The 12,525-nt window shown below is 43.4% G+C and overlaps 1 protein-coding gene across 13 annotated transcripts in view; it reads right to left on the minus strand.

Annotated features, from left to right (window-relative positions):
- CADPS (calcium dependent secretion activator) overlaps positions 1-12,525 on the minus strand; it is a 666,812-nt gene that overhangs the window by 273,052 nt on the left and 381,235 nt on the right. For all 13 annotated transcript variants that reach the window (XM_073592156.1, XM_073592166.1, XM_073592157.1 and 10 more), the window contains exons 10-11: positions 7,931-8,039; positions 5,705-5,917 (exon numbers count right to left, since the gene is read on the minus strand). In XM_073592156.1, coding sequence (XP_073448257.1) covers positions 5,705-5,917; positions 7,931-8,039 — 322 coding nt within the window. The remainder of the gene's footprint in view (positions 1-5,704; positions 5,918-7,930; positions 8,040-12,525) is intronic.

The raw sequence follows: 12,525 nt of genomic DNA on the forward strand, positions 1-12,525 counted from the left end.
TATATCTGTTTTACTTATATTATATATATATATATATACCTACATATACACAGCGATACCCCCGAAGAAGCTGTATAGTTTGTTCAGTCCATTACTCTGCCTCTCAACCCCAAAGAACTACCCCAGCCCCTCTGGCACACCTAGCAAACAGTGTATTTGCAAACACAGTAAAACAGACACATACGTAGTGAACAGGAAGTTTGTTTACTGGGAGACTTTGCACAATCAAACAAACAGTGACCAGGTAACTGAGTAGTCAAAAATGGCAAACTGTGATCCTTATTGGTGTAAATCAAAACAAAATGCAGACTTCAAAATAACACAGTCAAACAACTTAAGTAGATCTAGAGTGGCCCATGCACTCATAAAGGCATAAAGGGGAACAGATCTGGCTTAACAATGGTCAGTCTGTTTCTCTCAAATCCTGAAATCACAGACCCAGGCAATGAACATGTGAGGCAATAGGCCACAAAATGGAAATTATTACTTTAACAATTAACGTGAGAGTTCCCCTTTAAAATGTAGTCACTGGAATCACTGAGTTACTGATACTAAAGGAGTGACAGAAAGGGTTCTCACAATGGAGATTTCCAGGATGTTCGGCTAGCCTGGCGTTGGTGCACTTGGTGTCCTGTTGAGCAGGACAAACAAAGTGTACTTGAAAGTATCCTGGTAATGCAAAGTGGAATGTAGGATGCTAGCAGTATCCTGATAGGCAAAATGGAATGTAGGATGCTAGCAGTATCCTGATAGGCAAAATGGAATGTAGGATGCTAGCAGTATCCTGATAGGCAAAATGGAATATAGGATGCTAGCAGTATCATGGTAGGCAAAGTGGAATGTAGGATGCTAGCAGTATCCTGGTAGGCAAAGTGGAATGTAGTGACTGTTCAGCAAGGTGCAATTGTTCCTACAAATGTGGGCCAACTTCCTCTTCAAGCAATGTTGCCTGACTACCGTGTCTTTAAGTTGGGCAACACCCGCTCACCCGTCCTGCGACCAAAGGATCAAGTGACAGGTTCCCCAAAAGGCCAGACTGGCCACCTTGTAACCTGGGGTTACAGGCATACTGGTCCCTCCTTCTTCCTGCATATCAGCTTCAACTTCCTCTTCAACGAAGGATAGGAAGTCTTCGGGGTCTGCTGTCAGCAGGGAAGATTGAGGGTCTTTTAACTCTTTAGAAGGCAGACTTTGAGGCACAAACTCAGGAGCTTTTGAATGGGAATATCCTGGTGTCAGTGACTTTGAGAAGAGAAGAAGGGAGTGTGGCAGGTCTAGCATTTGAGACAGCCACAGCCAATCCATTCTAATTTCTTCATCCTCACTATTCTCATCCTCTTCAGCAAGGTGCACAGACTCAGATCTAGTCACTGGTCGGGATCTCAGAGAGGCCGTGAGTGTAGACTGTAAATCTGGCTGTGGTGGCAAATGAACTGCTTCTGACAGAGGCAATAGATGTTTGCGGTGCCAAGTCTTAAGCGGGCCTGTGCTCCCTTCTGGCCAGATTTTGATTTGATTTGATATGGGATTTGTATTGCGCCGAATAGGCACACCAAGACCCTAAAATCAAGTGAGATTTCCAAAAGAACGTTAAAAAAAAAAAAAAAAAGGATTTGATACACTGGGAGTCCCGGCAGTTGCTTGCAAATGACATAGGGCTGAGACCTCCAGCGGTCAGCCAACCTGTGCTTTCCAGGGACACCCAGGTTTCTCAACAGTACCTTGTCACCTGGTTGTAAGTCCTGCACTCTGAGTTCAAAATGTATTTTGTTCCTCTGTCCTCTGGCATCCTAGGCAGCTTGGGCCTTGTCATAGGCGGTCTTCAGACTTTTCCATAAGTGGTCCACATACCCTCTGTGGGAGGTTGCTGAGGTATGGTCTAAGGACATGCCAAAGGCCAAATCTACTGGCAGCCAGGCCTCCCATCAGAACATCAGACAATAGGGAGAGTATCCTTAGGGATCATTTGCGGTGCTGTTATAAGCATGCACAATACAGGCTATATGCCTGCTCCAGTGCTGCTTTTATTCTGAAGTCAGATTCCCAAGCTCATCTAGGAGGAAAACAAGTGTATAGGTGCTGTAACCTTCCCACATAAAAGCTCCGCCTGGTGCTCAGACCTTGAGGCTGCTGACACCTCCAATGTACCAGAATAAGGAAAGGGATGATCGGCACTCAGGATGACATCCAAAATAGTATTTCTTTATTGTATTCTATATCTATACCTAGGAGGGTTCGGTTGAACTTTTCTGGCTGAGGATCCCCTTGAGGATGGTATGGGGTGGTTCTGGACTTCTTAATGCCTAACAGGTCTAAAAGTTTCTTGATGAGGCTGCTCTCAAAGTCTCTCCCTTGATCAGAGTGGATACATTTTGGCAGGCCATAGATTACAAAGAACTTCTCCACTAAGATCTTGGCCACCATGGATGCCTGTTGATACTTTGTGGGAAATGCCTGGGCATACCAAGTGAAGTGGTCAGTCAGTACCAGGATATTTCCCTGTCTGCTGAGATCAGTCTCCAAGCACATAAAGTCAGTACACACCAGCTCCATGGGTCCCTGACTCTGAAGATTGCCCATTGGGGCAGCTCGTGAGGCAAAGTCTTTCTTTGGATAGATCTGATGCAGGAGTGGCAATAGCCCTCAACTTCAGCCCGCATGCAGGGCCAGTAGAACCGGTCACTCACCAGGTGAAAAGTCCTCTTGGGACCTAGGTGGCCATGGTTGTCATGTAGGGCAGTTAATACTGTCTCCCTATCTTTTTTGGGTAGAAATAACTGCCATTTTCTTCAGGATCATAAGAGGGGCCCCTTCGGTAGAGCACCCCCTGGTGCAGTTGCAACCGCTCCCATTCCTGGGCCTTCTTGACAAAACATCCGCATCTTTGTTCCTGACCCCAGTTGATACTTCAGGCTGAAAGTAAACCCCGATAGGGCAGCCAACCATCTGTGACTCATAGCGTCCAACTTGGTGGTAGTGAGGATGTAGGTGAGAGGATTATTGTCGGTCATGATCACGAACTTGGCTCCATACAGGTAATCCCCCAACTTATCCACCACTGCCCACTTCAAGGCAAGGAACTCAAGTTTTTGCATGGGGTAGTTGTTAATGGCGGGTGCCAATCTCCGATTCACATCAACAGGCAACAGGCCGTAGATGGCCATCATGCTCTTGATACAGCACACTGCCTAACCCATGTCGACTGGCATCAACATGTAGTTCGAATGGCTTGATTGGATCTGCATAGGCCATGACTGGAGAAGTTGTTAGGCTCCATTTCAGCTGCCTAAAGGCCTCTTCCCATTGGGCAGTACACTGTTCCTGAATGGACTCTCTGGGTTTTCTGGGCCCTCCAGCTGGTCTGACAGGCTTAGTCGGATCTGGGTCATCGCCTTCCTCTTCGCTTTTCAGTAGCTCATTGAGTGGGTGAGCTATTTTAGCAATTCCCTCAACGAATCTTCTGTAATAGGAACAGAATCCCAGAAATTACCTGAGCTGAGTCACATTAGTAGGCCTTGGCCAGGAGGTGATGGCTTCTAACTTCTGGGGGTCAGTGGCCACTCCGTCAGCAGACACAATGTGGCCAAGGTAGTTGACTGAGGGTTACTAAAACTGGCACTTCTCCAGAGACAGCTTCAACCCTTTGTCATGGAGTCTCTGGAGGATCTTCTCCAGACGCTCTTCGTGCTCCTTTAAGGTCTTCCCGAAGACAATGACGTCATCTAGATACACCAACACCTCTATCAGGTTCATGTTACCCACTGTCTTCTCCATGAGAACCCCAAAGAACTGTCCCAGCCCCTCTGGCACACCTAGTAAACAGTGTACTTGCAAACACAGTAAAACTGACACAAATGTAGTGAACAGGAAGTTTGTTTACGGGGAGACTTTCCACAATCAAACAAAGTGATCTGGTAACTCAGTAGTCAAAAATGGCACACTTTGATCTTTAATGGTGTAAATCAAAACCAAATGCAGACTTCAGAATAACACAGTCAAACAACTTAAGTAGATCCAGAGTGGCCCATGCACTCAGGCATAAAGGGGAACAGATCTGGCTTAACAACGGTCAGTCTGTTTCCCTCAAATCCTGAAATCACAGACCCAGGCAATTAACATGTGAGGCAATAGGCCACAAAATGGAAATTATTATTTTAACAATTAACGTGAGATTTCCCCTTTAAAAGGTAGTCACTGGAATCACTGAATTACTGATGCTGAAGGAGTAACAGAAAGGGTCCTCACAATGGAGATATCCAGGATCTTTGGCTAGCCTGGCGTTGGTACACAAAGTGTACTTGAAAGGATCCTGGTAATAAAAAGTGGAATGTAGGATGCTGGCAGTATCCTGGTAGGCAAAGTGGAATGTAGTGACTATTCAGCAAGGTGCAAGTGTTTTCTACAAATGTGGGCACTGTTAAGACAATGTTGCCTGACTACGTGTCTTTAAGATGGGCAACGTCCACTCACCAAAGGATCAAGCGATAAGTTCCCTGAAATGGTCACCTTGTAACCGGATCGGCCCATGCCCTCAGGAACACCTGGAGATGCACCCAGGATCCATCCCGGATGGGATGTCCATTACCGTCCGACTCCTGGAACTGTGGCAGGATCAGCTCACCGACCTCTGGAGCTGTGGCAGTATCAACACACCGACCTCTGGAACTGTGGCTGGATGGATCTCCTCCGTGGGTAACAGCAGCCCCTCAGATAACTTCTGCCTATTTCTCTGCCTCGTGGAGAACTCCCCGGCCTTCCAAAATGGAGACCTTAGCCAGCCCTCTGCTTTTGCAGAGCCCTCTGGGGTTTGTAGTCCCGCCCCTTTAAGAGTCAGTTAGGTTGTTTTGTGCTGAGACTTCATATCCCATTATCCTCTGCTGCTGCCTTGCTGCCTCTCATTGGTTCTCTCTCCCTGCCAATGGGGTCACAGGGGAGAGAGCAGAGCGGGTGGATGCCTGTGTGTGTCAGAGGAGAGGGAGGGGAGAATCCCCCTTGCAGATGCTGACAGGCAGGTTTCTCTCTTTCTGCCTGTGTGAGCCAGCTTGGCAAGGTACCCACTACACACACTTTTATATATATAGTATGTTGATGATATATATAATATCTTTGTTTTAGTAAACATTTAATATATCACAAAAGAATCCCAGAGCTGTATGGGTTAGTTAAAGAGACAGCACAGGAGAACTGCCTGCTTTGAGGCATAATTTGTCTGTCTGAAACTTTGGACTGAGCTGTCTGATATGGCAAGAGTTGCTGATGAGTCACCTACAATAAGCTATGTAAACAGCTGTTTTTTTTCATGAAAGGAGCAAACTGAGAGCCTTTGGTGCATTGAAAAGGGCATATAACTCAACCTGATGGTTTAAAACCAGAAAGCAAAATAATATGCTGCATTGCTTTCTATTTAGTTATTAGGTATATAAAATATGTTTTGTTCTGACAGTTTTGTTTTAACTGACCTACTTCCATAAAAAAACAATGCATTACTGACCTCCAGGGTATATATAATTTCTGCTTTAATTTTTGGATCTCATCAGAAGTTTTTGATCAATGTCAACATGTTTCCAGTGAGATATAATAGGAGCATGCTATATACTTAGGATATATATACATATATATATATATATATATATATATATATACATATATATATATATGGAGCTCACAGGAATACCCCAGTTCCTAGGCCTGTAGAATTACTTACAGAACTGAGATATAGGTGCATCAAGCTGTGGTACATTTCCTCCTTTTGCGTTAAGTTTTTGAACCTGAGTCGGCGGCACAGGTTTGTGTGACTGGCCAGTGGCTCGATACATTGCTTGGACCCACAAAATTCTGTCTTGCTCATCATCACTTGCGAAGATCACTGTATCACCTTCCTTAACTGCATTGAAGAATGAGCGGCCTCCTTCCAAGCCTGTCAAAATATTTGTGAGGTTATTAAAGGGTTTTATACTTTACAAGGCAGATTGTTTTTATAAATCACGTGTGTTACTAAAGTGTGAGCCCACTCAAAGACAATTCAGTTTTTGAAAGATGCTGGACAGCTTTTATCCCTTTATGATCCAGCATCTGTTTTTGGATTACAGGATCTACACAGCTACTGTGACCAGTCAAAAGTTTTAGAACACCTAAAATTTTCCAGTTTATTGAAATTTTTAACAGTTCAAGTCCAATGAATAACCTGACATGGTACAAAGGTAAACAGACTGTGTTAATACACCCTCTCTGAGAGTAAACAGCTTGACAGGTGGCTCCCAAGACAACAGCTTCAACTGTGAAGAGAAGACTTCAAACTGCAGGTTTGACAGGTCGAGTGGCTGTAAGAAAGTCATTGCTAAGATGGCAAAATAAGAAAAAGAGGCTTGCCTGGGCCATGAAGCACTGCCAGTGGACTACTGAAGAATGGAAGAAGGTCTTATGGACAGCTGAATCAAAATTTGAGACCTTCAGTTCATCACAGAGGGTTTTTGTATACCACAGAGAAGGTGAAAGGATGGTTCCTCAATGTGAGACACCAACTGTCAAACATGGAGGAGGAAGCATGATGGTCTGGGGTTGCTTTTGCTGGATCCAGGGTTGGTGACCTGCACAGTGTAAGTGGCACCCCGAATCAAAAACACCGGCCACAACATTTTGCAGCGCCGGGCAAAACCCACTGCACTAGTTGGTCAGGGGTTCATCCTACAGCAAGATAATGACCCAAAATATACCTCCAGGCTGTGTCAGAACTACCTTAGAAGAAAAGATAAAGACGGTAGGCTTCAAATAATGGAATAGCCAGCATGGTCTGCAGACTTAAAGCCAATCTAGTTGGTTTGGGACGATCTGGACTGAAGGGTGAAAGCAAAGCAACCAACAAGTTCAAAACATTTGTTGGAACTTCTGCAACAGTGTTGGGAAGAACTTTCCGAACAATATTTGATTTCCGTTGTAGAAAGAATGCCACAAGTGCATTTGGATGTTATATCAAAATAAACGATTCCATGATTTACTTTTTATGTCCAATTGTTTATTTGTTCTATGCTTTATTTTCAGAGTACATTGAGACAACAAAGGGTGAAAAATTCAATAGAAACTGGAAAAATGGAGGTGTTCCAAAACTTTTTTACTGGTAGTATATGTTATACTATCTAGATTGCAACAGGAAACAGAACATACTGCAAGCAAAAGCATTTGTTCAAGCCAATAGCCTACCCCTCCGGAAGGTGACAACTTATTTTAACCCCATTGTTTAATAAGAAAAAAAGAAGTAACTTTATGACTTTTTAGGCAAACTGTTCAGTGATTAAAGTTGAACTCCCACTTCTACTTATTTTAGCACTAAATGTAATTAAATTGGCTTAGGATCTCGGATAGGTTATTACTGCTTTCTGTGTCTCCATTGGGGAGATTTATTCTTATTTCCTGTCCAACATACACAACAGCTGCTGCTGCGAGCACAGTGATCATTCAGCTGTATGTTGTTGTATGTGTATGTTGGACAGGAAATAAGAATAAATCTCCCCAATGGAGACACAGAAAGCAGTAATAACCTATCCGAGATGCTAAGCCAATTTAATTACATTTAGTGCTAAAATAAGTAGATATCACAAACCCACCATATGGGCTTTTCTCCGCTCACCATTTACAAAGAGTAGTAGCCCTGAAGAAGGGGGAGTCTTTTCTCCTGAAATGCGATGGCTTAACCATGTTCTGAACTTTCATTAAATTATCACAAACTATACTCTCCATGCATTTCATTGAATATTGGGCGCTTCCTCCTCTCCTACCCCCACATACACAGCAGGAAGTGAGCAGAAACCTCTCCAAATTCATAACAAACTCAACCTTTAACCATTGTCATTGAAAAAAAAAGTCACAATGCTTATGATAATAAAACAGAAAGGAAATATGTCATAAACAATAAAAATTCCTCTCATTTACTTACCTGGCTGTGGATCTGTGTAATCCACTGTATAGCCATCAAGTTGTAGAAGTTCCTGTGGTTCTGCTTTTTTTTCTCTGTAACTGCACATAGCGAATGTGTACTGGCTAACCTGAAAATCACAGAGACACATAAACATGATATATACATGTACATAGTACATATACAGACATGCCTATCAATTTTAATCCCCCCACTCCCCTTTCTTAATTCAGTAATATTAAGAACATTTTTAAAATCCAAGTAAAGTCTTCAAATGTGTATACAAAGTTTGTTACCATTTTGTAGTGTTGACAATAAGGTAAGTACATTATTCACACAGTATTAAAGAAAGAGCACATTAAAGCTGTATTTACACATTACTGTGTGTATGTTTTCATGCTTTGTTGTGTGCTTTATTAATGCACTTTGACACACATTTGTAACGTGCATTGACATGTGTTGCCATTGTGATCAATAGACCCTTTAACAGGCATTGATGCATCAAAAAGTGTCTCAAACAACACATGGCACAAAGAACTGGGACCATTCAAGACAATGGCTAACCTGGGTACATGCATTAAAGTGTGTAAAATGCATGTGCAAAGGGCTTAGGTACTTGGGCCTCAAATTTTTGGGAGAACTCTCTGCTTTCCATTCTGAAAAGGCAGGCAGGGGGGGGGGGGGGGGGCTTTTCCAATGAAGCAGATCCACCTGCTAGTAGAAAACTAGACTAGAAAATATTTACAGCCAATATTTTAGACTAAAGCAGAATTAAACGCAATTCCAATTTGGAAAGAGTTGATTTCCCTTTACTTCCAGTCCCACAGCTAAAACAGGAATTGAGAGAAAATCCCTCTAAAGTGAGTTTATCCCTGGTTATCACCAGGGCCACCAGAACTAGAATCCTCATTGGAATATATCCCCACTATTCCTGTTTTGAGGACAACCCAAAAGTTGGGATTTTCTTTTACTTTCTTTTTTGGTGATAATAGTAAATAGAAGTAATAGAGAGGGTGAATCTCCCAAACAGGGACACAGACAAAAAAAAAAAAAAACCTGAGAGATGTTCTAATCTCCAATCTATCCAATACTAAAAGAAGTGTTGCCTTTAGTTATACAATTATTTAACCTTACTAAAAAAAAAAAAAAAAGAGAAGCAAAAAAATGTTTTTTTTTAATAAATAACGTTTTCGTCCTAACCGGAAAAATAAAATAAAATACAGTACAACCAGTGCACATTCTATATAAATGGCAAGTGTAGATGTATAAAGCACTAAGCAGAGCACTTGTCCAGTTAGGATGAGTTTTAAAGGATGACATAGACAAAAGAAAGTTATTTTAAACAAAGTACAAGGTTTTAACTGTAGAAACCCAAGCAAACAGAATTCTGTGATCTCATTTCAATGAACCAGAATCTGATTTGCTCTTGAAGATTACTGCACTCAGCATATCAATACACATTTGTGCCCAGTTCTAATATAAAATTGGCTCCTATATGGCAGTCTAAATAAATACCAAATCCAATTACTGTGTTGCTTGGAATGCACATTCCTTGAATGTGCCAAATCCTCCTTCATTTCATTTGTCTCATATGCTCCCCCTCCCAGACACTGCAGCTCACAGTGGGAGGGTATCGGCAAAAGAGGCAGTCCTGTCAATTTATTAAGCAGTGGGTGGGACCAGTGGGTGTGACCAGGTTCTGATTGGCAAACTTGTAAATCACAATGCTAAGGCTGATACCCCGCCCTTGCAACATTTTTTTTAAACTACTATAGTGCAGGCAGGCACAGCTTTGCTCTGGATACAGGAACAGTGCACAATCGTTGCTATCCTAGCACAGGAGACTGCATTACGATTTTACTGACAGGATCAACATGTATTTGTGGGGCTTTACAGGGGGACCAACAGGAAACTGTAAGTACAGATGCACCTATAAAAGTGGTGCAGCACATATTGTTTTATGGAAGGTCATTGTTGCACTTAAAGCAATATTAAAGCCTTGTTTGTTTTTTTTAAATAACAAACGTGTTTTTGCACAGAGCAGCCCAGATCTCCCTCTGCTTGGGTACCACGCCTACGCTTCTGGCTCCTCCCTCCTGCCGGGTGCCCCCACAGCAAGCAGCTTGCTGTGGGGGCACCCAAGCTGGTGCGCTCCCGAGCCGTGGCTCTGTGTATCCATTCACACACGGAACCATGGCTCGGCCCTGTCCCCTCCATCCCCTGATTGGCCCACTGGCTGTGATTGACAACAGCTGCTGCCAAAAGCCAATCAGGAGTGCGAGTCCCCAGAGAGGCAAGGCTCTCATGGACATCTCTGGATCGAGAGGGGGTTTAGGTATTAGGGGGGCTGCTGCACACAGAAGGTTTTTTTTTTACCTTTATGCATAGAATGCATGCAGGTAAAAAAAAAAACTTGTGCCTTTACATCCACTTTAAAACAAGCCAAATGTGCTTTAAACTGTATGTAAAACCGATACTCAAATTTTTATATTTAAAGAATTAAAGATTAGTTGTCGAAAGCCAATGTCATGCTTTGGTGGCTGTGTTCTTGCTAGGTAATTTCACCCTTTTAGTTCATCCTGTTGATCATTGTCTCAGGGACAGAAAGTGTTGGCAAACCAAAACAATGTTAGTTATCACTAGAAGAAAATGTGAAGGTAAATCTTCCAATGGTGATACCTGTTCAGGTGACAAATGTTAGACAGCCATTCGATTTCGTTGGTAGAAATTTCCTACCACTTAACATTTTAAGCCACTGTGCTGTATTCATACAATCCTCTCTGTTTTATAATGTTAGGTACCCCAGTGCATGTTGTTTATAAAAAAATGCCACTATATACCATATTTCAGAGCGCCCCTCGGCGTTCACGTGACCAACCGCCTCTCCCCTCTCTCGATCTGACAGCTACAATAGGAGGGGCTGAGAATTCCCCACTGACGTCAGTCAGGAGGAGAGGTGGAGAGAGGTGGCACATCACGTGAGCACTGAGCGGTGCTCTGAAATAAAGTATAAAACAGCATTTTTTTTTTATAGAGCACATACACTGGGCACCTATCATTATCAGAGGATTGTATGGAAATTCAACAGTATTCTTAGCAGCAGGAGGGGTGGGGTTGGCACTGTCAATAGCTGACAGGCAGGGAAGGGAGAAGAGGACAAAGGAGGGCTGCGGATGAAGGAGGCACGTAAACTGACCATGGTGTCAGGGCTCAGCAGCCATGATAAACTGTGGCCAGTTTACAGGGGGAGGGCAGAACCCGACAGGATCAGCCAGGTATTTTAGGTGATAGAAAGGGACAAATTACACAGCAAAAGCATTGTGCTGTTATGCATGGTTTAACCACTTCCCGCCCGGCCTATAGCAAAATGACGGCCGGGCGGTAGTTCAGTTATCCTGACTGGGCATCATATGATGTCCAGCAGGATAAGCTGTGATCGCGCGCCCGGGGGGGCGCACAGCGCGGCGATCACTGGTGTGGTGTGTCAGTCTGACACACCGCAATACCAATCTCAGTAAAGAACCTCTAACGGAGACTCTTTACCACGTGATCAGCCATGTCCAATCACGGCTGATCACAGTGTAAACAGGAAGAGCCGTTTATCGGCTTTTCCTCACTCGCGTCTCATAGAACCGAACATTGTTTATCAGCGCAGCCACCCCCCCATGGATATACGCCCAGGACCACCAGGGATGCCGCTAGGACCACAAAGGATGCCCACAAACGACGCCCACCAGGTATACCACCCTGGACCACCAGGGATATGCCAATCAGTGCCCAGGCAGATGCCAATCAGTGCCTATCAGCAATGCCTGCCAGTGTCAGTGTCATCAGTGATGCCTATCTGTGACATCTATCAGTGCCACCCCTTAGTGCCCATCAGTGCCGCCTATCAGTGCCACCCATAAGTGCCCATCATGCAGCCTTTCAGTGCCCATCAGTATCTCCTATCAGTGCTTATGAGTGCCCACCAGTGCCACTTATGAGCGCCCATGAGTGCCGCCTATCAATGCCCATCAGTGCTGCATATCAGTGCCACCTATCAGTGCTGCCTATCAGTGCCCATCGTCAGTGTCCATCAGTGCCACTTCATTGGTGCCACCTCATGGTATTGAAGTGGTTAAAGGAACAGGATCCCTTTTATTTTTTTTTTAGGGTAACATACGCTTTAATGTTTAATGGCTGCAACAGAAAGTGAAGGGACATATCCACAATGGGACACAGACATCAAAAATTAAACTGATTGTGGGGGTTATCTAACCCTTACAGACTCTATCTAAAACAATAAAAAGACAAATGTGTCAATCGATTATTTAAATATCCTTTATCCAGAAAGTTGCAGGTTTCAGAATCTGTTCTACCAGCAAACACAGATCTGTCATAGCAAACTTTCAAAGTCAACTTTTTACTCTCTGTGTCTTGGAACCCCATCAAGACAATTTCTTTCCTTAATGGCAGTCAGAATTAAACTGAAGTGATGAAAAATACTGTGTTTTTTTACTATGCAAAAAACAGGTGCTGCTTTGCAAGTATAAATAAAACTGGTATATTTTTTTTTATTTTGGTTGCATACAGGCTTTTTTCAAAGTGCATGCTCTCTCACCCTAACAGATGCA

The sequence above is a fragment of the Aquarana catesbeiana genome, linkage group LG07, assembly GCF_042186555.1.
Source record: "Aquarana catesbeiana isolate 2022-GZ linkage group LG07, ASM4218655v1, whole genome shotgun sequence".
Taxonomy (NCBI): domain Eukaryota; kingdom Metazoa; phylum Chordata; class Amphibia; order Anura; family Ranidae; genus Aquarana; species Aquarana catesbeiana.